Source organism: Tyto alba, unplaced genomic scaffold (assembly GCF_018691265.1).
Source record: "Tyto alba isolate M040663 unplaced genomic scaffold, T.alba_DEE_v4.0 Super-Scaffold_23, whole genome shotgun sequence".
Lineage (NCBI taxonomy): Eukaryota > Metazoa > Chordata > Aves > Strigiformes > Tytonidae > Tyto > Tyto alba.
The window spans coordinates 28349000-28369203 of NW_024881297.1; the positions used below are offsets into that span (position 1 = coordinate 28349000).

The 20204-nt window shown below is 67.6% G+C and overlaps 2 protein-coding genes across 4 annotated transcripts; one reads left to right on the top strand and one right to left on the bottom strand.

Moving 5' to 3' along the window:
• Positions 1-223: 223 nt before the first annotated feature.
• On the top strand, positions 224-16597 carry FMNL3 (formin like 3). The gene is given in 29 exon segments (XM_042797014.1): positions 224-455; positions 2851-2934; positions 3030-3110; positions 3202-3278; positions 4659-4742; positions 5131-5283; positions 6839-6947; positions 7039-7115; positions 7213-7306; positions 8057-8131; positions 8253-8363; positions 8457-8606; positions 8739-8840; positions 8948-9108; positions 9110-9195; positions 9382-9450; positions 9745-9869; positions 9997-10199; positions 12663-12897; positions 12995-13063; positions 13206-13286; positions 13425-13554; positions 13639-13799; positions 14058-14159; positions 14251-14340; positions 14456-14567; positions 14701-14799; positions 15970-16002; positions 16095-16597. Coding segments are annotated over 27 exon segments (3060 nt in total). The 5' UTR covers positions 224-308; the 3' UTR covers positions 14793-14799; positions 15970-16002; positions 16095-16597.
• Positions 16598-17730: 1133 nt separating this feature from the next.
• Positions 17731-19689, bottom strand: ATG101 (autophagy related 101). Of its 3 annotated transcripts, none has more exons than XM_042797167.1 (3): positions 19535-19689; positions 18730-19018; positions 17731-18603 (listed from the first exon to the last, which is right to left on the bottom strand). In XM_042797167.1, exons 2-3 carry the CDS (start codon positions 18979-18981, stop codon positions 18199-18201), a joined length of 657 nt encoding a protein of 218 aa, XP_042653101.1. In that variant the 5' UTR covers positions 18982-19018; positions 19535-19689; the 3' UTR covers positions 17731-18198. The 3 variants fall into 3 exon arrangements, with proteins under 3 accessions (XP_042653101.1, XP_042653103.1, XP_042653102.1); XM_042797169.1 differs by lacking the exon at positions 19535-19689 and adding an exon at positions 19383-19429; XM_042797168.1 differs by lacking the exon at positions 19535-19689 and adding an exon at positions 19328-19401.
• Between the last annotated feature and the right edge of the window lie 515 nt (positions 19690-20204).

Below are 20204 nucleotides of genomic sequence, written 5' to 3' on the forward strand. Positions count from 1 at the left end.
CGGCCGCGCCCGAGCGCCACCGTTGGCCAGGCGACACCCCCCCTCCTCCCCCGCCCCCGCGAGGGAACGCGACGCTTATTGGCTCCTGCTGGCCGCGACCGGGCCAATCGGAGCCTGCCGTTCGCTCCCCTTGGCCCTTGGGCGCCCCCTGGCGGTTCCGCCACTCGCCCGCCCTCGGGCGCCCCCTGGCGGCTCCGCCGGGGGGCCGGTGGGGCGGGGCGGGGCGGGGCGGGGCCCGGGAGGCGGTGGCGGCGCCGGGACGCGACGGGCTGAGCCTCCCCCGCCGCCCCCCGGTGCCTGGGCCGGGGATGGGGAACGTGGAGAGCGCGGACGGGGAGGCGCTGCCCCGGGGCCCGGGAACAGCGGCGGTCCCGGGGGGACCGGGGCTGCTCGCCCCGGGTAAGATGCCGATGCCGGAGCCCTGCGAGTTGGAGGAGCGTTTCGCCCTGGTGCTGGTGAGTGACCGACCCCCCGCTGCGTCCCCGGCCGCCCGCTGCTCCCCCGCCCGCCTCCCGCCGCTCCCCTCCGGTTCCCGGGCCGCTCTCCCGGGGCGCTTCCCCCGGGCTCTCGTCTCTTCTCCTGCTGCGTCTCCTCCGGGTCCCGCTGCGCCGTCCCGGTCCCCCCTTACCCGGGACCCCTTCCGGGCCGGACGCGCCCCGCCGCCGCGCTCCCCTCCCGGTGTCCGGCTGTGGACGGGTGGGCGGGTGGGCGGGCGGACACCGCGGACGGTACCGGCGCCCGGAGGGACCGGGGGCGGGCTGGGAGCGCCCGTGCCCGCGGGGATGGGCAGTGGCCGCGGGGGAATCCTGTCCCGGGGCAGCCCCGTGGTGGGGGGTGACGCCACTCCCGGTGCCACCGGAGGGGGAGGCGGGGGAGGTTTCTTTGGCCCCGGGACTTTTTGAGCCGGGAAAGTCCCATCGAGGTGGCGCAAGCGGTCTCCGTGGGTGCGGAGATTCCCGTGGGTGGGGGGGGTCAGCGTGGGCGCGGTGTCCCCACGGTGCCCTGCACTGTCCCCGGTCCACTGTCACAGCCGGGGCGGTACCGGGACGTGGCTCGGCGGTGACCCCATCCCCACGCTGTGACCCCGATGATGCCCGGGGGTGGGCCACCGTGTCCCACCGCGGGCTGGCCCGGTGGCCCACTCACTTTTTTGGGGACATGCACACACACACAACACCGGCCAGGACCCCGTGACCGGGTGACACCCAGGCCACACGGCCCCCGCTACACGGTACCACCATCCCGGTGGTGGCCGTAGCCGGCGGAAACCGCGTCCGGGCAGGAAATGCCAAACGTGGTCCCACGGGGCTCTGGGAGCTGGAACTGGGGGGTACTGGGGGGGAACCGGCACCCCCAGTGGGTGACCGTCCCACTGGTAGCGGGGGGCACCCGCCCGCGGGGCCGTTGCCCGTCCCCGCAGCCCACGCGGGGCGGATGCGGCAGCCGGTCCCCGCGGGGCCGGTGGCGGGGGGGATGCATCCTGCTGGGTGACGCCGATGCTCCGGGGAGGAGAGGGGGGGGGGAGGATTTTGGGGGTGGCAGCACTGGGGGGAACCCCCAAAATCCACACACACACACACACACACACCCCCCACACCCCCCCTCCGGCTTTCCCCAGCGTCGGCGTCTCCCGGTGCCCCTGTCCTGGCTACTCCTGGGGAGGAAAATATTTCATCATGTGATGGGGCCGCAGCCCCCGGGTGGGCCTGATCCGTCCCCTGGGGTGGGCTCCAGCCCTGGTAGCCCCCGGTCCCTGTGGGGGGCTGAGGCAGCTGAGGAAGATGGGGTGGGGGGGTGGGGGGTCCCCTCGGTTTAAGGGGGGGGCAGCGGTGGAGGAAGTGCCCGGCCGGGAGCGGCCCTGCTCCCGCCACAAAGGCAGGAAGCCGAGCGGCGGGAATGCCGGCGAGGGCGGCCACGCTTCAAAGCCCCCCCCTCCGGTGCCCCCCCCCCCCAGGGCCCCCGCCTCTCTGTGTCCCCACCCTCCATCCCCAGGGTTTCCCCAGGGCCCCCCCCCCCCATTGTGCCGTCGCTACATAAATACGCGCAGCCCCGTGGGGAGGGAGCCACCGTCCTTGTCCCCAGGGTAATTCTGGGGGGACCCCCATCCCGGCGGTGACATCCCGGATCCCATGGGCTTGGGTGTCCCCCCCGCTCCAGGGGTGCACGGCCTCGCCCAGGCTCTGTCCTGTTTTTTTTTTTTGTGGGGCCGGAATGACCAGGGGAGGGATAATTTTAGCTGCCACGGGGCGGGTGGAGCACCGGCACCTCCCGGTTGTGGCGGTGACCGGCTCCGGCTAACGGTGCTTGCTCGGGAGCCGCCTCACTGGGGTGGCATCACCCCGTCCCGGGGTGGCATCCCCCACCGGGGCATCCCCGGGTTCCACCCGTTTGTGGTCACGGTGACCGTGGGGCCGCATCCTGTGCCGGCGGGCCCCGGGCTTCGCCGTGCAGATGCCCGGTGTCCCATCGCGGCGGGCACCGCTGCCGGGCTTCGCGCCGTGGTTGCGGTTTGCCGGTGAGGAAGCGGGTGCAGACAGGAAGGACGCGTCGGCAGGCGCCGGGGAGATTTGGTGCTGCCGGTGGTTGGCGTGTGGTCTCAGTGGCACTGGTGTCCCCCCCCCACACCCCACCCCGTGTGGCCCTATGCTCACCAGTGCTTCCCAGTGCCAGGGATCCTGGCCTTGCTGTGGGGCTGGGTGCCTCTGGGGAGGACCTTGGCCGTGCCGTGGGGCTCGGTGCCCTTAGGGGGGGGCTCTGGCTGTGCTGCAGGGCTGGGTGCCCTCACAGGGTGGGGGGGGCGCAGTGTGCCCGTGTCCCCCCGGGAGGTGACACCCCTCCCTCTACCCCCAGAGCTCCATGAACCTGCCCCCGGACAAAGCCCGGCTCCTGCGCCAGTATGACAACGAGAAGAAGTGGGACCTCATCTGCGACCAGGTGGAGGGGCTGGGGGGGCCCGGGGGGGGGGGGGGGCGGGTGGGCTGTGCTGCTGTGACAGTGTCACCCACACCCCCTCCTCCATCCCCCCCCAGGAGCGATTCCAGGTGAAGAGCCCCCCCCACGCTTACATCCAGAAACTGCGCAGCTTCCTGGAGCCGGGGGTCACGCGGAAGGTGAGGGGCTGATGGGGGGGCCAGGGGGGGTTGTAGGGGGATCCAGGGAGGGGGGGGGGGGCACGGCTCAGCCTCGCTCTGCCCCCCCCAGAAGTTTAGGAGGAGGGTGCAGGAATCGACCAAGGTCCTGCGCGAGCTGGAGATCAGTCTGCGGACGAACCACATCGGGTGAGCGTCGGGTCCCGGGGAGGGGGGCAGGGGGGATGTGGGGTCCCAGGGCTGGCGGGGGGGCACAGGGTCCCAGGAGGGGTGCAGGGTCCCGGGCTCGGCCCTGCTGCAGCTGCAGGGGAAGTTGGAAGCGCTTCAGGAACTGGGCCGGTTCCTGCCCCGGCCGCGCCGCGGGCCAGGGCTGCCGGCGAGCAGGTCCCCGGGGCGGATGCGGCGGGCGGATGGGCCGGCGATGCCGCCCTGTGAAAAACGGCACGGCCAGATCCTGCCCAGCATCCCCCCCCCCCCCCGGCACCGGAGGGCTCAGCACCATCCCCGAGCCGGTGACACCCCCACCCCGCAGCGGCGGCTCATCCCTCCGGCGTAGACATGCCGGAGCTGTACGGGCTGGCCAGAGGGACGGGGAATTTAGTGGGGATGTTACTGGGGATGGTGGGGATGTCACCGATGGGTGCCCGGCTCCGCGCTCGTGCCCGCGTGCTCAGGGTGGCTGGGGCACGTGCCCCGTACCGGCCCCGCCACCGGCCCCGTTTGGCTTTTCCCCGCCTGCGGCCTGAAAATAGCAGCAGCCGGAGACAGGAAACGGGCTGGGGCGAGGGGCTGGCGCTGGCAGGAAAGGCCCCCCCCCTCCCCGCCCTGGGCCCCCCCCCCGCCTCCCCTGGCTCCCGCTCCTGCCTGACTCACCAGCCACGGGCAGGCGTGGGGACCCCGAGGCTGTGCAGGGGCCCCCCTGGGTGTGCAGCCCCGGGGAAGATGTGTATGTGTGTGTGTCCCCCCGTCCCACCCATGCACACAGTCTTCACTATACACACGCTCCCCTATGTGCAGACACACACCCCCCCCGTGCATGCTGCCCTGCAGCCCCTGCCCTCTGACAACCCCCCCCGCCCCACAGGCACCCCCTCCGTGTACCCCCATATCTTGTGCACGCTCCCTATACAACCCCCCCCACCCCGTGCACATCCCACGCACACACACACCACCTGCACCCACCCCGGCCCCCCTTGCACCCCCGCCAGGCTCTTCTACCCTACACGTGCACCCCATCACCCACCCAGGGGACTGGGGCACCCCTAACCCCCCCACCCCAGGGTACCCAGTGCTGGGGACAGGGGCACAACCCCAGCGCCCAGCTCAGCTTCCCGCCTTGCACCCGGGGCCGGGCCCTCCCTGCGCTGCAGCCGCCAGATAAAGCCGTGCTGCCACTGGCACCGGTGATAGCAGAGGGGCTGCAACCGCCGCCGGAGCCCCGGGACACCCCCTCCCTGCCCCCTCCCAATCCCTGCACCAGGCTGGGGGTCCCCAAGGTGTTGGGGATCATGCCGGGGGGGGGGGGGATCCCCAGCTCCTGCGGGCCCTGATGGGTGCCTGGTGCTGTAGGTGGGTGCGGGAGTTCCTCAACGATGAGAACAAGGGACTGGACGTGCTGGTGAACTACTTGTCATTCGCCCAGTGCGCCGTCATGTGAGTAGGGTGCTGAGGTCGGGGGGGGTGTCCCTGGGGTGCAGGGGGTCCCTGGGGTGCAGGGGGACTTGGGATGTGGAGGGTCGTGGTGCCTTGTGGCAGGACCCTGCTGCAGGTGGCCGATACAGCTCAGCCCCTTATCGGCACTGGGGCAGCCCGACCGGCACGTGGGGACCTGCCTGCTGTGGGGTCCCAAGGGATGTGGGATGCTCGACACACACCCCCCCCCCCCCCCCCCAAAAAAAACAAACCCAGGCTGGGGAGTCCCAGGGCCACCCCCGCGCTTCTCCCTTCCCCTGCCGCTGCCTGCTTCAGCGCTTGCCGTGGTGGCCGTGCTGCGCCGAAGCCGTGTGCCCCCCCCTTCCCGCTGCGCGCGTGTCCCACCCAGGTTGGATTTTGAGGGCCTGGAAGGCGGCGAGGACGGCGCGCTGGAGAAGCTGCGCGCCTGGAGCAGGTCCATCGAGGATCTGCAGCACCCCAGCGCCCTGCCCGCCCCCTTCGCCAGCAGCCTCGCCCGCTCTGCCCGCCAGACCGCCCTACGGTACGTACCCGCCGGCTGCAGGGGTACGGCCCGACGCTGCGCCCGGCAGCTGCCCCGCTCCGCCGGCTCCAGCCGCCCACGGCGCTGCCGCTTGCTGCCTGTGCGCCGTGCCAGGCATCGGAATCCTGCCATGGTGCCTGCCGTGCCATCATACCCTGTGCCATGCCATGCACCATCTTGCCATGGTGTGTGCCGTGCCATCGTGCCCTTTGCCGTGCCATCGTGCCCTGGGCAACGGCATCGTGCCCTGTGCCGTGCCATGCACCATCCTGCCATGGTGCCTGCCGTGCCATCATACCCTGTGCCATGCCATGCACCATTTTGCCATGGTGTGTGTCGTGCCATCGTGCCCTGGGCCGTGCCATCGTGCCCTGTGCCGTGCCATGCACCATCTTGCCATGGTGTGTGCTGTGCCATCGTGCCCTATGACATGCCATGGTGCATGCCATGCCATCATGCCCTGGGCCATGCTGTCATGCCCTGTGCCGTGCCATGCACCATCCTGCCACGGTGCCTGCTGTGCCATCATACCCTGTGCTGTGCCATGCACCATCTTGCCGTGGTGCATGCCGTGCCGTTGTGCTCTGTGCCGTGCCATGCACCATCCTGCCGTGGTGTGTGCTGTGCCATCGTGCCCTGTGCCAGGCACCATCATACCCTGGGCCGTGCACCATTGTGCCATGCCCTGTGCTGTGCCATCATGCCCTGGGTCTTGAACCATTGTGCCATGGTGTATGCCATGCCATCGTGCCCTGTGCCGGGCCCTGTGCCATGCCATCGTGCCCTGTGCCATGCACCATTGTGCCATTGTGCACGCCATGCCATCGTGCTCTGTGCCGTGCACAACCCTGCTGTGATGCATGCTGTGCCGTTGTGCCACACGTGCTGTGCCATCGTGCCCTGTGCCACATGCCCTGTGCCGTGCCATCGTGCCCTGTGCCGTGCACCATCGCCTGTGCGGCACACGGCATATCCTGTGTGCCGCCTGCCCCGCGTGCCAGGCTGGGCCTTGCCCACGGCGTGGCCGTGCGGTTCCACGTGCCTCGCGTGCCACATCGCGTCCTGCCAGCTGTGCGTGCCGTGTCCTGTTCCCCCCCCACCCCCAGCAGCCGCTCAGCGCTGCCGGCCGCATCCTGCCCACGCCGCCTGCCTGTCCCTCTGCCTGCCGCCGCTGCGCTGCCTCCCCTCGCCCCCCGCTCTGGCTCTCCCGGGGTAACGCACCCCATCTCTGCTTCCAGGGCCGGGCCCCCCCCTTCTCTGGCTGCGCTCTCTCTCTCTCTCCTCCGCGCCCACCTCGCCGCTCGCCCGCCGGGTAAGTACCGGCTGCCCGGGGCCAGCCCGGTGCTCGCGGTGGCTTCGCTCTGCGTCTCCGCCAGCCTCTGTCCCTCTCGCCCTCCGTCCGCTTCTCTCTGCCTCTACCCCTCCGAAAGCCCCGCTGTCCCCATGCTGTCCCCACCGTGGGGCTGGTTCCCCCCCACCCCGGGTGAGCGCTGGCGGTGCAGCACCGGTGGGGCGGGGGTCCCGCTCACGGATGCTCCATGTCCCCCCCCTCCAGCTATGGCACGCTGCCGAGCCGCAGGGCGCTGAAGAATTCGCGTCTGGTGAGCCAGAAGGACGACGTTCACCTCTGCATCATGTGTCTCCGGGCCATCATGAACTACCAGGTACTGCCGTCCCATGGGTGGGGGACACGCACACCCCCCCGATGTCACCGCTGCCACCGCTGCTAATGCCGTCCCCCCTCCATCCCTGCAGTATGGCTTCAACCTGGTCATGTCCCATCCCCACGCCGTCAATGAGATCGCTCTGAGCCTCAATAACAAGAACCCGAGGTGAGGGGGGGGGCTGGTCTGGTGGCGGGGAGGGGGTCGGGTTGGGGAGTCGCTATTGCTGGCTGGGTGTGAGGGTGCTGGTGTGGCTCTGCCCCAGGACGAAGGCGCTGGTGCTGGAGCTGCTGGCGGCCGTCTGCCTGGTGAGGGGTGGCCACGAGATCATCCTCGCTGCCTTCGACAACTTCAAGGAGGTATGGGGGGACTGGGGGGGACAGGAGCAGGCTGGGATGGGGGGACTGGGGGGGAAAGGAGCAGGCTGGGATGGGGGGACTGGGGGGGACAGGAGCAGGCTGGGATGGGGGGGGCTGGGGGGACAGGAGCAGGCTGGGGTGAGGGGGACTGGGGGGGACAGGAGCAGGCTGGGATGGGGGAGACTGGGGGGGACAGGAGCAGGCTGGGGTGGGGGGGACTGGGGGTCAGGAGTAGGCTGGGGTGGGGGGGACTGGGGGGAACAGGAACAGGCTGGGATGGGGAGGACTGGGGGGACAGGAGCAGGCTGGGATGGGGGGGACAAGACTGGACTGGGAAGGGGGAACTGGGGTACACCAGGACCAGGCTGAGATGGGGGGAACTGGGGGCACTGAGATCAGACTGGGATGGGGAACCAGGATCCAGAGAATGGATGAACAGCAGGGCACCAGGACCAGTCTGCGATGAGGGGGACTGGGGGGAGACCAGAGAGGACTGGGGGCACCAGGATCAAGCTGTGGTGGGGGACCAGGACCCAGGGAATGGAGGAATGGGGGGACACCAGGACCAGGCTGGGATGGGGAGTGTGGAGCACAGGGGCTGGGAGGGTCAGGGAGGATGAGACCAGGCTGGAATGGGGAGTCGAGGAGGCATCAGGACCAGACTGGGATTAAGGAACTGGAGCCCAGGGGTGGGGAGGGGGGGGGGGGGGGGGGCAAGCCAGGTTAACCCCCTGTGTGCTGCCCACTCAGGTCTGCAAGGAGAAGCACCGCTTTGAGCGGCTGATGGACTATTTCCGCAATGAGGACAGCAGCATTGACTTCATGGTGGGACACTCGGTCCTGGGCGAGGGGGGTGGGGGGGGAGGGGAGGGGGTCTTTGGGATGACAGGGGGGGTTCTGCGGGGGGGGGGTGGGGAGCTCCTGGTGACACCCGCCCTGCCCGCAGGTTGCCTGCATGCAGTTCATCAACATCGTGGTGCACTCGGTGGAGGACATGAACTTTCGGGTCCACCTCCAGTACGAGTTCACCAAGCTGGGGCTGGAGGAGTTCCTGCAGGTATGGGGGGTTGGGAGGATGGCGGCGGGGGCCGGGGGGAGCACCCCGAGGATCCCCCCCCCCCCGTCCCTGATGCTGCCCTGCTGCCCGCAGAAGTCGAGGCACACGGAGAGCGAGAAGCTGCAGGTACAGATCCAGGCGTACCTGGACAACGTCTTTGACGTGGGGGGGCTGCTGGAGGACGCCGAGACCAAGAACGTGGCCCTGGAGAAGGTGGAGGAGCTGGAGGAGCATCTGTCCCACGTACGTGAGCGCGGGGGGACACGGGGACACTCCCAGAATCTGGCTTTGCCCCCCGGGGAAGCCAGCGGTGATACTGGGGGGAGTCCCTGAGTCACAGCTCTGTGTCCCCCCCCCCCCCACACTTCCCCACAGCTAACAGAGAAGCTGCTGGACCTGGAGAATGAGAACATGATGCGGGTGGCGGAGCTGGAGAAGCAGCTGCTGCAGCGGGAGAAGGAGCTGGAGGTGGTCAAGGTGTGTGTGTGTGGGGGGGGGGGCTGTGGGGGTCCTGGGGAGCGGGGTGGGGTCCTGACCCACCCCCTCCCGCCTCCCCAACCTGGCCTGACACCCGCTGTCCCCAGGAGACCTATGAGCACACGAGCCACCAAGTGCACACGCTGCGGCGGATGATCAAGGAGAAGGACGAGGCTTTTCGGCGGCGCTACGGCTCCGAGCCGCCCCCCGTGCCGGGCATCGAGCCCCCTCCCCAGCCTGAGCCCGAGCCCCTGGAGGAGGCCCTGCGGGTCCCCATCCTGCCCCCCGTGGAGGCTGCGCCCCCCCCCGCCCCCCCCGCCCCCTCCCCTGCCTCCCCCAGCCCCCCCGCTCCCAGGTGAGGATGGGGGGGGAGTCTCTGGGGCATCCCAGAGCTGGGGCTGTCCCCAGAATGGGGGAGAGCTCCAAAACTGGGGTGTCCCTGGGTGCTGGGCCACTCCTGAGGCGGCAGGGGGGGGGTGTGTGTCCCCAAAACTGGGCCATTCCTGATGGGGCATGGTCTCACCCCTTTCCCCCTTTGCAGGCAAGTGCCCCCCGGCCCCGCCGCTGCCCGGGGCTTCACCCTCCATTGCTCTCACCGTCGGGCTCTCGGGTAGGTGGGGATGGTGTGGGGACCGTGGGGGTGCTGTGGGGACCATGAGGACACTGTAGGGACTTTGGGGACAGGGACGGGGAGGGGGACAGAGAAAGGGGAAGGTTTGACAGCGCCAAGGGATGGATGCAAGGATCCGTGGTACCGGGATGGAGTGGCCCCGGGGATGGTGAGAGCCTGGGGACCGATGCACCAGACTTGGGGTGGCACATGTGGGCACAGGATGTGTGTGTGTGTGTGTGTCCCCCTTCTTGCCCCAGCGGGGGGCTGAGCGGGCTCCTACCCCGCTGGCAGCCATCCGGATCAAGAAGCCCATCAAGACCAAATTCCGGCTGCCCGTTTTCAACTGGACGGCGCTGAAGCCCAACCAGATCAGTGGGACGGTGTTCAGCGAGCTGGACGACGAGCGGGTGCTGGAGGTGAGCCCGGGGAACTGCTGGCCCGAGCGGCTGGGTAGGCGCCACCGCCGCTGCCACCTCTGAGCCCCGTGCGTGTCATCCCCCCCCCCCCCCCGGCCCTTCCTCCACCCTCCCTTCATCCCACCAGGACCTTGACCTTGAGCGCTTCGAGGAGCTTTTCAAGACCAAGGCGCAGGGTCCGGCCCTCGACCTCGTCTGCGCCAAGAACAAGGCGTCGCAGAAGGCGGCCAGCAAGGTGACGCTGCTGGAGGCCAACCGGGCCAAGAACTTGGCCATCACCTTGCGCAAGGCGGGCCGCGGCACCGACGAGATCTGCAGGGCCATCCACACGTACGTGCCCCCACGCCGGGGTGCAGCGGGGAACTGGGGGGGGGGGGGGGCTGGATGGGGTGCAGGGCGCCCTGGCAGGATAAAAGGAGGGTAGTGAGGGGGGCAGGGGGGCAGGTTGGGGTTCACAGGGTCCAGACAAGGCGCGGGGGGGCCAGACGGGTTGCAGGGCATCTGTTTGGGGTGCAGGGGGGGCCAGGGAAGGTGCAGGGGGCTCAGACAGGGTGTAGGGGGTCTTGTTGCGTTGCATACGGGCTAAGCTAGGTGCAGGGTTTCTGTTTGGGGTGCAGGGGGTCCAGTGACGTTTCAAGGGGTGTGGTTGGGGTTCATGAGGTCTTGTTGGGGTGCAGGGGCTCTGGTTTGGGTGCAGGGGGCCCAGACAGAGTGCAGGGGGTCTGATTGGGGTTCAGGGGGTCTTGTTGGGGTACAGGGTGTCCAGGCAAAGTGCAAGGGGTCTGACTGGGGTTCAGGGGGTCTTGTTGGGGTGCAGGGGCTCTGGTTAGGGTTCAGGGGGGCCAAGCAGGGTGCAGGGTTTCTTGTTGGGGTGCAGAGGGCCTGTGTGGGCAGCAGGGGATCTTGTGGTGGTGAAGTGAGTCTGGTTTGGTTGCAGGGGTCCAGGCAAGGTACGTGGGGTCTTGTTGTGGTGATGGGGGTTCAGACAGGGTGCAGGGGCTCCTGGCAAGTTTCAGGGGTTCCAGGCAAGGTACAGTGGGTCTGGTTGGGGTGCAGGCGATCTGGTTTGGATTCAGGGGGCCCAGACGGGGTGCAGGGGCTCCTGGCAAGTTTCAGGGGTTCCAGGCAAGGTACAGTGGGTCTGGTTGGGGTGCAGGGGACCTGGTTTGGATTCAGGGGGCCCAGACGGGGTGCAGGGGCTCCTGGCAAGTTTCAGGGGTTCCAGGCAAGGTACAGTGGGTCTGGTTGGGGTGCAGGCGATCTGGTTTGGATTCAGGGGGCCCAGACGGGGTGCAGGGGCTCCTGGCAAGTTTCAGGGGTTCCAGGCAAGGTACAGTGGGTCTGGTTGGGGTGCAGGCGATCTGGTTTGGAATCAGGGGGCCCAGACGGGGTGCAGGAGCTCCTGGCAAGTTTCAGGGGTTCCAGGCAAGGTACAGTGGGTCTGGTTGGGGTGCAGGGGACCTGGTTTGGATTCAGGGGGCCCAGACGGGGTGCAGGGGCTCCTGGCAAGTTTCAGGGGTTCCAGGCAAGGTACAGTGGGTCTGGTTGGGGTGCAGGGGATCTGGTTTGGATTCAGGGGGCCCAGACGGGGTGCAGGGGCTCCTGGCAAGTTTCAGGGGTTCCAGGCAAGGTACAGTGGGTCTGGTTGGGGTGCAGGGGACCTGGTTTGGATTCAGGGGGCCCAGACGGGGTGCAGGGGCTCCTGGCAAGTTTCAGGGGTTCCAGGCAAGGTACAGTGGGTCTGGTTGGGGTGCAGGGGATCTGGTTTGGATTCAGGGGGCCCAGACGGGGTCCAGGGGCTCCTGGCAAGTTTCAGGGGTTCCAGGCAAGGTACAGTGGGTCTGGTTGGGGTGCAGGGGATCTGGTTTGGATTCAGGGGGCCCAGACGGGGTTCAGGAGCTCCTGGCAAGTTTCAGGGGTTCCAGGCAAGGTACAGTGGGTCTGGTTGGGGTGCAGGGGACCTGGTTTGGATTCAGGGGGCCCAGACGGGGTGCAGGGGCTCCTGGCAAGTTTCAGGGGTTCCAGGCAAGGTACAGTGGGTCTGGTTGGGGTGCAGGCGATCTGGTTTGGATTCAGGGGGCCCAGACGGGGTGCAGGGGCTCCTGGCAAGTTTCAGGGGTTCCAGGCAAGGTACAGTGGGTCTGGTTGGGGTGCAGGGGACCTGGTTTGGATTCAGGGGGCCCAGACGGGGTGCAGGGGCTCCTGGCAAGTTTCAGGGGTTCCAGGCAAGGTACAGTGGGTCTGGTTGGGGTGCAGGCGATCTGGTTTGGATTCAGGGGGCCCAGACGGGGTGCAGGGGCTCCTGGCAAGTTTCAGGGGTTCCAGGCAAGGTACAGTGGGTCTGGTTGGGGTGCAGGCGATCTGGTTTGGAATCAGGGGGCCCAGACGGGGTGCAGGGGCTCCTGGCAAGTTTCAGGGGTTCCAGGCAAGGTACAGTGGGTCTGGTTGGGGTGCAGGGGATCTGGTTTGGATTCAGGGGGCCCAGACGGGGTTCAGGAGCTCCTGGCAAGTTTCAGGGGTTCCAGGCAAGGTACAGTGGGTCTGGTTGGGGTGCAGGGGACCTGGTTTGGATTCAGGGGGCCCAGACGGGGTGCAGGGGCTCCTGGCAAGTTTCAGGGGTTCCAGGCAAGGTACAGTGGGTCTGGTTGGGGTGCAGGGGATCTGGTTTGGATTCAGGGGGCCCAGACGGGGTCCAGGGGCTCCTGGCAAGTTTCAGGGGTTCCAGGCAAGGTACAGTGGGTCTGGTTGGGGTGCAGTGGGGAGCCCGTCCCTGATGGTGCGTTTCTGGGGTAGGTTCGACCTGGCGACGCTGCCCGTGGACTTCGTGGAGTGCCTGATGCGGTTCCTGCCGACGGAGGCGGAGGCGAAGGCGCTGCGGCAGTACGAGCGGGAGCGGAAGCCGCTGGAGGAGCTGGCGGCCGAGGACCGCTTCATGCTGCAGTTCAGCAAGGTGGAGCGCCTGCCCCAGCGCATGGCCATCATGGCCTTCCTCGGCAACTTCGCTGAAAACCTCCAGATGCTGACGCCGGTACGGAGCCGGGGAGGGGAGGAATTGCATCCACTGGGGTTGTCCGGACCTTGCACCGCAGCTGAGAGCCCCCCTCCTCTCTCCTGTCCCTCTGCAGCAGCTCAATGCCATCATCGCGGCCTCGGCCTCCGTCAAGTCGTCGCAGAAGCTGAAGCACATGTTGGAGGTGAGCGTGGGGGGGGACGCGGGGACCAGCTGGGTCAGCATCCTGCCCTCCCCCCTTGCTGTAGCTGGGTGTGGGGGGCTCCCGTGGGGGTCCCACTCCTCCCTGACCCACCCCCCCATCCCCGGTGCTTTTCCCCTTGCAGATCATCTTGGCGCTGGGCAACTACATGAACAGCAGCAAACGCGGCGCCGTCTACGGCTTCAAATTGCAGAGCCTGGATCTGGTGGGAACCACCCCCCCCACACACACACTGCACCAGACCCCCTGCCCATGTCCCTGCGACCGCGTGGGCCTCCCAGGGAGGGGGGGGTGTTCCATCCCACAGCCCTGACCCACCCTCTCCCCTCAAATCACCTCGCAGCTCCTGGACACGAAGTCGACGGACAGGAAGATGACGCTGCTGCATTTCATCGCGCTGACGGTGCGGGAGAAATACCCTGAGCTGGCAACCTTCTGGCAGGAGCTGCACTTTGTGGAGAAAGCGGCTGCAGGTGCCCCCCCTCCCCGTCCCCACGCCCCCGCCTCGCCGTCCCCCGGGGCCGTGGGTCCCTTGACGTGTCCGTGTGTCCCCACAGTGTCCCTGGAGAACGTGCTGCTGGACGTGAAGGAGCTGGGCCGGGGGATGGAGCTGCTGCGGCGCGAGTGCGGGCTGCACGAGAACAGCGTCCTGCGCGCCTTCCTGGCTGCCAGCGAGGGCAAGCTGGAGCGGCTGCAGAAGGACGCACGGACGGCTGAGGTGAGGGCTGCGCCTCGCACGGCCTCGCACGCTCCTCGTGCACATCCTGCTTCGCACAGCCCGCGTGCCCGCCTTGCTTCCCACGGCCCTCACGCATGGCAGTCTTTGCACGCCCCTCGTGCCCACTTTGCTTTGCACGCTCCTCGTGCTCGCCTGCCCTCTCATGCACACCCCTCACACACAGCAGTCTTTGCACGCCCCTCGTGCCGGGCGGGGGGGCTGTGGGCTGTGCAGTGACCACCCTGTCCCCTGCTCCAGGACGCCTACAACACCGTGGTGCGGTATTTCGGTGAGAGCCCCAAGACGACCCCCCCATCCGTTTTCTTCCCCGTCTTCGTCCGGTTCATCCGCTCCTACAAGGTGAGGAGGGGCCGGGAGGGGACATGGCAGGGGCAGAGGGCGGGGGGGGGGGGGTGTGACACCCACAACCCCCCCTTCCTCGCCCCGGCAGGACGCGGAGCAGGAGAATGAGACGCGGAAGAAGCAGGAGGAGGTGATGCGGGAGAAACTGCTGGCGCAGGAGGCGAAGAAGCAGGAGAAGGTGAGTGGGGACACACACACACACGGGTGGGCTTGAAGAGGGGGGGGACGACACACACACGACACACACGCAGCCGGAGGGGACACCCTGGGACCCCTGTGCCCCCCCCCGGCAGCGGAACAAGTGGCAGCAGCAGGAGCTGATCGCGGAGCTGCGGCGGCGCCAGGCCAAGGACCATCGGCCCGTTTACGAGGGCAAGGACGGCACCATCGAGGACATCATCACCGGTACGGCCCCCCCAAACCTTCCCCCCCGCCTCGGCCCGGACACCCGCGGCCCCGCCGTGTGCGGGGGCTGATGTGTCCCTGGCCCTGTCCCATGTGTCGTGTCCCCCCCCCGCCCGTGCCCCCCACCCTGCAGCGCTGAAGAGCGTCCCCTTCACGGCCCGCACTGCCAAGCGGGGCTCGCGCTTCTTCTGCGACCCGTCCCACCACGACGAGTCCAGCTGTTAGCCCCCAGGTACCGCCTGCATGCCCGGATCCCCCCCTGGATCCCCCCCCCGGATCCTCCCCCACCAGCCCTGCATGGCCCCTCCTGCACGCCCCCTCCCTGCATGCCGTCACCCCCAGACCCTGGGGTGGGAGCCTGCAGGAAGGTTGGATCCCCGCACAGGATCCCAGTGGAATATTGGGATTCCAGCACAAGATCCCGGTGCGAGGCTGGGTCCCGGCACAGGATCCCAGCACAGGAGCCTGGTACAAGGCTGGGTCCCAACACAGGATCCCAGTGCAAGGCTGGATCCCAGCACAGGATCCCAGTGCAAATCTGGGTCCTGGCACAAGATTTTAGCACAGGATCCTGGTGCAAGGCTGGATCCCAGCACAGGATCCTGGTGCAAAGCTGGGTCCTGGCACAAGATTTTGGCACAGGATGCTGGTGTAAGGCTGGATCCCAGCACAGGATACTGATGCGAGGCTGGATCCCAGCACAGGATCCCAGCACAGGATCCTGGTGCAAGGCTGGATCCTGGCACAGGATTCCGGCACAGGATCTTGGTGAGAGGCTGGATCCTGGCACAGGATCCCGGCACAGGATCCTGGTGTGAGGCTGAGTTTCCGATGGGGTCTTTGATGCAGTGCAGGTTCCCAGCACAGGGTCCCAGTGCAGAACTGGATCCCAGCACAGATCCCACTGCAGGCTGAGTCCCAGCCCTGGATCCCCGTGCAAGGCTGGGTCCCAGGGAGGGTCCCGCTCCAGGGCTGGGGTTCCAGTCCCAGGTCTTTGCTGCAGTGTGGGATCCCAGTGCAATACTGGATCCCAGCGTGGGGTCCCAGTGCAATACCGGATCCCAGCACAGGGTCCCAGTTAAATACCGGATCTCAGCACAGGGCCCCAGTGCAATACTGGGTCCCAGCACAGGGTCCTGGTGCAATACTGGATCTCAGTGCAGGGTCCCACTGCATTACTGGGTCCCAGCGTGGGGTCCCAGTGCAATGCTGGGTCCCAGGGTGGGGTCTCAGTGCAATACTGGGTTCCAGTGTGGGGTCCCAGTGCAATACTGGACCCCAATACAGGGTCCCAGTGAAATACTGGGTCCCAGCCTGGTGCCTGGAGGCCTGGCCCCGAGGGGGTGACCCCAGGCCCGTCCCCAGGCCGGGGGTCCCTGACTCTGTCCCTCCCATCCCACAGCCCGCAGGTGGATCCGCCTGTAGCCGAGCGAGGGTAAGGACCCGGCCGGGGGGTTTGCGGGGGGGGGGGCGGGGGTTGGGTCAGGCTGCCTCAGTTTCCCCTTCTCACCCCGCTCTGCCCCACAGGTCCTGCCCCCGGCACCGCGCAGGGACGTCCCATGTCACCAACCTCACCCCGGCTCGCAGACGCTGTCCCCGTCCCCCTCCTCCCCAAAACCCCGGAGGGGTGGACGCGTGGCCCAGACCCGCCCCCCCCCCAAAATCTGCCTGCACCACAGGCCAAAACCTGCCTCTGGCTGGGGGTGGGGGCCCAGCGCCGGTGGCTGACCCATGGGGTGCCCCCTCCCCTTTGGGGTCCCCTCATCCCTTTTGGGGGGCGGGGGGGGTGTCACCACCTCGGAGACCCCATCCCGCCATGGGGGGCCCCTCCCCCTCCCGCGCTCGTCACTTTGACCACTGATGTGAACACTAATTGCCAAAAAAAGGGTAAAAAAAAAAAAAAAAAAAAGGGACCAAAGCCAGGCTGGGGTGGGTTGGAGGGGCAGGATGATGCCCCCCACCCCGGACCCCCCCCAGACCCACCCCCCCAGTGACTTTTTGTACATGTGAAATATATGGATTCTTTTACATGCCCAGTGCCTGATTTGGGGGGGTGGAGGGGGGTGCAGAGAGGACCCTGGGGTCTGAGGAATGCCCCCCCACCCTCATCTGGGGGGGTCCTGGGTCCCTGGGTTGGGGGGGTGGGGATGTAGACACAGGGATGAGACAGGGCTTTGCAGCTGTGTTATTAAAGCTGTGGGATTAAGGGGAGGGGGGGGCAGTTTTAAGAAGGGGGGGAGCCCCCCCCGCCATCATCAGCCCTGCTTCAGGGTGGGGCGGCCCCAGTTCACCCTAGTGCGGGGGGATTGGGAGCAGCTTAGGGCCGGCTGGAGGGGCAGGATGCGGCCCCCGGCTCAGCGCAGGTGCTCAGCCTCCCTCCCCAAGCCGCCAGCCCAGGGCTTAACCCCGAACCAAGGAATCAAAACTTTTCCCTAATCCTCTCCGGCGAGATTCCCAGCGCCGCCGCGCCCACGGCCGCATCCAGCCCAGGCCCAGGACCAGCCCCCAGCAGCTCCACTGGCCCTGTTGCCTTTTCATCCATCTGTCCGAGCCGGGGACACTGCAGCCCCCGCCGCCGTTCTGCTCCATCCCCAAATGCCATCGAAGATGCCGCAGGTGAAGACGCCGCTGTCCGTCTGTCTGTCAGTCGGGCTCAGGCCGGTCCCTACACCCCCTCGGTGGCTCCTTCGGCCTCGCGGGACGGGCGCCGCTCCCCCTGCGCCGCGGCTGCCGCCAGACCCTCCGCCTGCAGCAGCAGGTTGCAGCTGAGGAAGAAGAGGGCGAAGGCGACGGCAAGGCAGAGCACCAGGACAACTGCGATTTGGGTGGCCTCGGTCACCCACAGGGCCCCCTGGGCTCTGGCCTGGCTCAGCGTGGTGTTCATCTCCTCCTCCTCCTCCTCCTCCTGGGAGCAGAGTGCGGGCGTGCGGGGCGGCGGTGGCGACAGACGGGGAGGGTTTAAGTGATGTCAGGGACTGTCTCCACCGCCCACGGGGCTCCCCCACTCTGCTGAGGCGCTGGTGCCCAGTGGATGCCCACCGTGGGGTGGGGGGGAAGTGGTTTTTCCCCTCTCTTTGTGCTGTGCAAGGGTGCAAAGCCCCCTCCCCTGGGTGCGCTTCAGCCCCCATCCCATTGCCCCATCAGCAGCCAGGACGTGACCAAATTCCACGTGAAAGGAGAAATACTTTATTTTTGCCCCCAGGGAGGCAGCGAGCTCATCTCTGGGCCCCACAGGGAAGCGGCTCAGTCCCAGTAGGAGTTGGAGGGGGACAGGCAGTTACAAGGGTGGCACTGGAGAGTTGGAATGGCCGCAAGCCGGGCAGGATGGGGTTCGGATGGTGTGTGTGTGTGTCCCCCTCCTCAGCGCTGACACCCAGCACCGCTCTGCTAAGTGGCACATCCCGCCCCGAGGACTCACCGCCCAGCTGGTTCTCCAGGACGGGCAAGCGCCCCACGGCAACCAGGACCAGCAGCAACCCCCAATTAAGGGCCAGGTCACGTCTGGCTCCTCGCAGAGGCTTTTTGGAGGTGGAGAGGAGGGATCCAAGCAGCGACGCTGTCCCAAAGAGCCAGGGGCTGTGCCAAAGAGGTGCCACCACGCTGGGTGAAGCCACCTTGGTGGCACCCAGTCCTACAGAGCCAGCGTGTCCTTGATGAGCCGGCGCATGGTGGTGGTGACCGAGGTGCCCAGGGAGTCCGTGATCTGGTAGGAGATCTTGTAGAGGTAGGGCTGCACGTCCTTCAGGCTGGTGTCGAAGACGTTGTCCACCTCCGACTGGGTGGGCATCTTGGGCAGGTACTCGTGGCGGTTCATCACTTCCACGATGTTGATGATCTTCTCGCAGAGCTTCTCGCCCACCTTCTCGCGGCAGATCTGCCTCTCCTGCTCGTTAGCCAGGTTCACCACGTTCACCTTGATGGTCCACAGCTCCCAGGGGATGCACTCATCCGAGAAGGGCCAGCGCGATTTCTTCTTCTGGTAGAACTCCAGGGAGATCTGCCCCATCCCATCGCTGCCCGAGTTGCGCAAGGCGTCCTGCCGAGAGAGAACGTGGCTCTGGGCGGGGGGGGGGCAGGGGCTCCCCTCCCCTTCGCAGGCGAGGCCACGGCACAGCCCACATGTTTTTAAGCTCCAGCTTTCAGCCCTGCTGGTCTCCCTTACCTTGAACTCCCCGACGGCCTTGCGGAGAGCCCGGTCCAGCTCCTCGGAGGAGACGCGGACGTAGGCAAAGTCGATGAAGTCGCAGTCCACGTCCTGGGTGCCCACGGTGCCGATGGAGTAGGTGCCCTCCTTCTTGTAGTGGAACTTGCCGGTGCTGCGGTGCAGCAGGACAGTGTGGAGCACTGCCAGCATGGCCTCCTCCACCTGCCGACCCTCCACTGACACCTCCAGCACCTCCGCGCGGCAGTTCATGGCGCGGGCGGCTCTGGCGGGGGGACGACAGCAGGTCCTGGGGAGGGGAAACAAGGGTGTTGGGAAGGGGGAACTTGGCTAACAGCCCCCCTACCAACCCCCTTTACGCTCCCCCTGGGGTCCCAGGATGTGTCCTCCCCACCCCACAGGGACCCAGGTGTCCCAGTCCAGGCCCCCTCCCACCTCACAGCAGCCCAGATGTCCCAGTCCAGGCCCTCCAATATCCCACAGGGACCCAGAAATCCCAGTCCAGGCCCTCTCACACACCAGAGAGCCCCCGGTCCCCTCAGCCCCGGGGTCCCAGCCCCCTCCTCACCCCCTCCCGGGGTCCCGGCCCCCTCCTCACCCCCTCCCGGGGTCCCGGGCCCCCCCCCCCCGCCACCGGCCGGGCCCGCACTCACCGGCCGGGCCCGACCATCTGACCACCGGGAGGCGGGTAGTGGGGCAGCCCATCTGCTTAAGGTGGGGGGGGGGCAGGGGGGGGCTCGGCCCACACCTTCTAAAGAAATGGCGGCGCTTCCCGCCGTCGCAGCCGCGTTCCCTCACTATATACCTCGTTGCCTTAGGTCTGTGTCCACCGATGCTGCTTTTGACCGTGGTGCGTCTCCGGAGACGGAATCCCAATCTTCGTTCCGTGGTTTGCTTCACACACACACACACCCCCCCCCCCCCGCACCGCTGCCCGCTTGGTTAGTTCTGAGACGAGAAGCCACAGAGGTGGGCCTTCCGCGGCGCAGAGAGGCTCACTTCCTCGGGGCCCTGCCGGGTGCACAGCGCCCCCTGGGCTGGAGGCTCCGCGGCGGTACTGCAGTGGTGCCGAGGGTCCCGTGACCCCCGGTGACCCCCGGAGTGTCATGGGCCGGGAGGGGGGACACAGCACCAAGGGACAAGGAGAGAACACGGGGATGTACATGGGGACAGGGGACACAGGGGCAGGGGAGAGATGGGGACATACAGACACAAGGGACAGGGGGACACAGAGGATACTGGAGAAAGGGACATGGGGGACAGGGGGACACAGGACAGGGGGAGGGATGGTCATGGGGACATAGGGGAATGGGGACATATGGACACAAGGGACAGGGGTATATGGGGACACGGGGGATACTGGAGAAAGGGACAGGGGGACAAAGGGACAGGGGAAGAGATGGTCATGGGGACACATGGACACAAGGGACAGGGGGACATGGGGATACTGGAGAAAGGGACATGGGGGACACAGG

Excerpts from the sequence above, each read along its gene's own strand:
- ATG101 (XM_042797169.1), bottom strand. Across the intron at positions 18,604-18,729 it reads AGGCCGTCGGGGAGTTCAAG|GACGCCTTGCGCAACTCGGG; the intron begins GTAAGGGAGACC and ends CTCTCTCGGCAG.